Genomic DNA, 4724 nt, shown 5'->3' with positions numbered 1-4724 from the left:
ACATGATCAAGGCCTACAAGCCAAGCTGTATCTCTAGTCGACCTTCCTCTCTTTCTATCCCTGTTTTCTAAAAAAAAAGCACCCTACACTAGTTTATCACTTAACCCAGTATCTTACTGACCCCCTGTAATACTTCTCGATAACTACTGTCGTGGGCACGATTGGTCTAGGCTAGGGGTATGATCTTCGTTTACACAAAAAGGCAGCTGGCCCAGAATGGCGAAACTGGAAGGAAACCGGAACTTACTCTCACCAGATCGCTTCGTGAGTTCTCCGGGCCAGTACAAACTGCCGCTCCGCCGGCAAAGAGCTCCGCATCTTTAGTTGTTGAGCTTAGTTCAGTTGTATGTGATAGTTTTTCTGAAAGCACAGCAGTCTTACATGAAAACAAAAAAAGCCTGGGCGAAGAAAGGGGTAGGTGAGCTTTCTCTGGAGGACAGGCAGGTCCCAGGTGCATCACCACACACCGGTTTCCCTCCATTTTGGCTTTTTAAAAAGAAAAGCCCTCCCTCACGACCGACTGGCGCCCAATCAAGACACAAGGCGTCACCCCCAATCTCCATACCAGCCACCATTCCGGAAGCACAGCTGCCATGCCACTAAATGAGTGCTAGTTTATTTAAACATTTTATTAATAACAAGCATTAGGAGTTATTATGCCCTGCTCACTAATGCGGGGGCATAACACTACTCAGCATAGTGTGTACTTATTTGGAAGTCGCTCTGGGTAAGAGCATCTGCTAAATGATGTAATGTAATGTAATGTAGTTTCCAGAGCTGTTTGAAGAGCCTTCAGCAGTCAGAAGTCTGCATGTTTTAAAGACTCCCACAATATATCCACTTAGTTTTAGTTCATATTTATGGTCTTTGGCAGTTTTATAATGCATGATAATAATCTAATCTAAGTGCTTTGTTTTCTTTTAATGAATATTTCTGCATGTTTTTATGGATGGCAGTAGCTAATCTTTAACCAATTAATAGAAGTATAAATGTGGTTTCAGGTGACCTGAGGTTCAGAAACTGCTCAGAATAAACTTTTAGAATCATGGAGAAGACTGTACTGGCTCTGGTGTTACTGTGCATTACAGCGGCACAAGGACAGAGCGAACACAGCGAACAGGCCAGCGTGAACAACATCACCCAGCTGGCTCACACCAAAGGTGGAGGGAGCGCTGCAAACGGAATTCAGCTTCAGGACCGAAGGGCCACGGGGACAACCGGCGAGGCAACCGGCAGCCAATCAACCTGCCAGTCTGACATCAGCGAGAAGCTGGGAGCCGTCACCGTGAAACTGGAAGCCGTGGAGGCCAGGCTGAGCGCCAGTGAGAGCCGTGCAGCAGAGCAGAGCGCCACCCTGAGTGAGCTGAGGAGGCAGATTGCAGGTACGAGAGAAACGGGGGAGACAAATCAGAGCAGCAGACGAGAACCTGGGAGCCGACAGGGTCAGGGTTAAACGCCAGAGTGAGCGAGGCGTGGGAGCCGAAGGAAGAGAAGGAAACGCTCAGGTATTCTTTAGATAGGAAGAATAATTCCATCACACAGCAGGCTCTATAATTCAACAGACATGTCCAATAATGTGATGACAAAATGTAATTTTTTACTGTTTTTCTCCTCTGCAAAAAAAGCAGAACAGCCGTAAAAATATCCTCTCAGATGTTCAGATATTTGTCCAGTTTAGAAAGTCCTGCATCTTAACTCCCTAGCAGCTGCAGCTGAACAGCCCATGACAAACGCAGGTCGCATATCTTACTCCCAACAGTAAACTGTGCTAGCATTCGTCACAAGAACCAAACATTGCAGGGAGACATAGAAACAGAGAGTATGAAGTAGATTTTCTTGACCAGGATAAATGCATGTATTGGTGCAGCGTCTAGTTAGAAAATGAAAACAGTATATAGTATAATGTATAAATAGAGTATAAATGGCCTCTATAGTAAATTTATTAGCACAAGTCTGAGGACAATAAAGATGCTGCAGTCTGAATTAAAGTAGGGCATTTAAGATTGATCCAAAGGACTGTATGATGAAGTGTCTGTACTGGTTCTGCAGAGTGGGCAGGCAGACCACAGGTGGCGTTCTCAGCTGCGTTGGGACAGAACGGGCCCACAGGACCCTTTAATGCTGAAACAACCCTGATCTACAGACTGGTCTTCACGAACATCGGCAACGCTTACAACCCAAGTACAGGTACCCCACACAGCCACCTGCATCCTGAATGTTAACACACAGCTAACTGAGCTACCTGAGCCACAGCAGAATGACAGGAACTCATGTGTGTCTGCATAATCAGCCAGCTGTCAAACCTGTCGCTTTGATGTGTGATTCTGTAAACAGAGAGACAGCACAGGTATCAGCAGAACCTTCCAGCTTCACTGACAGCACACACATTTATCTCTTCCTCTGGTCCAGGGATCTTCACAGCACCAGTGAGAGGAGTCTACTACTTCAGCTTCACCGCTCGTGGTTCTGGCTCATCCCATGTGGGTGTCAGACTGTTTAAGAACGGGCAGCCAATGGTCACAGCGTATGGAGCCAAATCGCCTGAAGATGAGTTTACCGGCGCTAACAGAGTCATCCTGCAGCTGGAAGTGGGACAGCAGGTGTACCTGCGCCTCTTTGCTCATGTTTCAGACAATGTAAATAACTACAACACCTTCAGCGGGTTCCTGCTCTTCTCCGAGTAGAAGACTAATGTGTTTCGGATTAAGACATTACACCCATGCATGGGCACATTTCTCCAGATGGATTCTCTGATGGGTCTGTTGTTGGTCCCGGATAATTAAATCAGCATCACATCAACGCAAATTCATTATAATGTAATAGTGCTCCAATAATTTTTAGATCATCTGTCCATGTTAGTCTGGTATTTCCATGTCACTCTGAAGGAAAATTCTTATACATTGCATATGATAAAAAAGTACTATTCTGTTTTTAAGCTTAAAGAACCCCTTTTACCATCTGTTCTTGTTCCTTAATGCAAATGTCAATTACAAAAGAATCTCGTGCATTGAAACTTTTTTTAATCTAATAGCTCTGAAGTGTGGCGCAGTAGTCTCTTTCTTACAATTAATTTTGACAAGTAGATTTGATTCTGTTAAATTATACATTATATAGAGATACAATGCCATTCCTTCCACACCTATTCTATCCCATCCATCTTATTTCACTAGTGGTCATGACACCAAATGTGGACTTCCTGTTGGACCTTTGATCTTCGAGAAGGAACCAAATCAAAACATCTCCCTAATGTGAATCACTGGTAAATCATTTTCTGGTAAAACAGAGTCAATACACTTTCAATGTACTTCATAACAGGCAGTTCGGTACAAAAGAAAATGCACAGACACACATCAGTAATCTATCATTAATTTATTTAAAAACAAAACAAAAAACTCATGACAGTTCAGACATTGCATTAACCTGTAAATGAGGAAAATAACAGAAGCATTAAATGTGCATTAACAGAAGCTTGTTACACACTCCCAGTGATAAATTAAGAGACCTATTAAAAAACATACAAAGAAAACATGTCATGATAGGTCAGTATTTAGATACAACTTCTTTATATCAGGGTTACCTTTTTTTGTTTCGCAAACATGCACAAACAGAAAATCAAATGTAACACTGCAGCACAGTACAGACATCCTGTGCTTAGTTATCAGGAGACTAAAAACGTTAGAAACGTATGAATGCAGCCTTCTACTTTCACATGAACCCAGCCTTCATGACCCTTGCTTTGTCAAGAGAGAATCCTTTGGTCATGATGGTTTGACGGACACCACTCTTAACAGACGAGCCATGATAAATGACACAGCCTGTGCGTTTACGCTTTATTTTTCATTTAATATCTGTGAGTGTGTGTGTCTGTGATTGTGTGTGTGTCTGTGAGTGTGTGTGTGTCTGTGAGTGTGTGTGTCTGTGTGTGTGGGGGGTGCTTATTGTGTGTGATGTGTGTTTGGCGGGTGTATGCATGTGTAATGTGCTTAGCTTCCATATTTTTGTTTTTTTCCTTCCAGAGAATGACATGGTTGGTTATTGCTTTTTTTTTCCTCTTATATTTAAGTGCGAGAGTAAGTGCTGAGGGAGACAGAATTAGCACTGTGATTATCTTCAGCTGTGTGCACCGACACAGGGAGGTCCTGCAGTAAATATATGCATGTACTTTTCACACAGTTTGTGTTTAGTCTGCCTCCTCAGAAGCGAAAGCAGGTTAGCGGTGACCCAACGGAAGGCTTTCACGCTGGACTCCTGGAAGTCTCACTGCTCTCTGCCCTCCATCGCGGGTATGAAACGCAATGCGTGGGCTGAACAGTTCCCCGGCGACACCATCTGATGGCTGGTGTGCAGTTAAATCCATTCTTTTGCGTTTTATCGATTTCTTGCACCAACACTAGTCCTGCGGGTAGGTCTGACTTCCAGGTCACGCTCCGAGCGCGCTCAGTGCATCATCTGTTTCAGTGTTGCTATTACTGCAACTTTATTCACATGTTACAGGCAGACACACACACACACGCGTGCATCGGCAAAACAGGTTCAACATGTTTGTGTTTCCACAAACATCCGCTGTAAGCGGTGCGCAGCATTGAACCCTTTACAAACCATAAGTCCAAGTTTAACAAATCCTCTGCAATGTGGTGGTAAACCTTGTGGTCAGCAGGGGCCTGTGGTTCCTGCTGAAGGATGCGCACAGCGAAGGCCCTGTGAAACTACAGTGCATGCAGGAG

At 44.1% G+C, this 4724-nt stretch overlaps 1 protein-coding gene across 1 annotated transcript; it reads left to right on the top strand.

Moving 5' to 3' along the window:
* The first annotated feature begins 1045 nt into the window (after positions 1-1045).
* LOC118788652 (cerebellin-4-like) lies at positions 1046-2684 on the top strand. The gene is made up of 3 exons (XM_036544667.1): positions 1046-1382; positions 2050-2187; positions 2410-2684. Exons 1-3 carry the CDS (start codon positions 1046-1048, stop codon positions 2682-2684), a joined length of 750 nt encoding a protein of 249 aa, XP_036400560.1.
* The last annotated feature ends 2040 nt before the right edge of the window (positions 2685-4724 follow it).

This window comes from Megalops cyprinoides, chromosome 1 (genome assembly GCF_013368585.1).
Source record: "Megalops cyprinoides isolate fMegCyp1 chromosome 1, fMegCyp1.pri, whole genome shotgun sequence".
NCBI classification, from domain to species: domain Eukaryota; kingdom Metazoa; phylum Chordata; class Actinopteri; order Elopiformes; family Megalopidae; genus Megalops; species Megalops cyprinoides.
The sequence above is the reverse complement of the archived record's forward strand: the minus strand, read 5'-3'. Positions and strand labels throughout refer to the sequence as shown.

Coding starts and splice junctions, on each gene's coding strand:
- LOC118788652 (XM_036544667.1), top strand. CDS start 1,046: ATGGAGAAGACTGTACTGGCTCTGGTGTTACTGTGCATTACAGCGGCA. Junction 1,383..2,049: donor GCTGAGGAGGCAGATTGCAG/GTACGAGAGAAA, acceptor CTGGTTCTGCAG/AGTGGGCAGGCAGACCACAG. Junction 2,188..2,409: donor CGCTTACAACCCAAGTACAG/GTACCCCACACA, acceptor CCTCTGGTCCAG/GGATCTTCACAGCACCAGTG.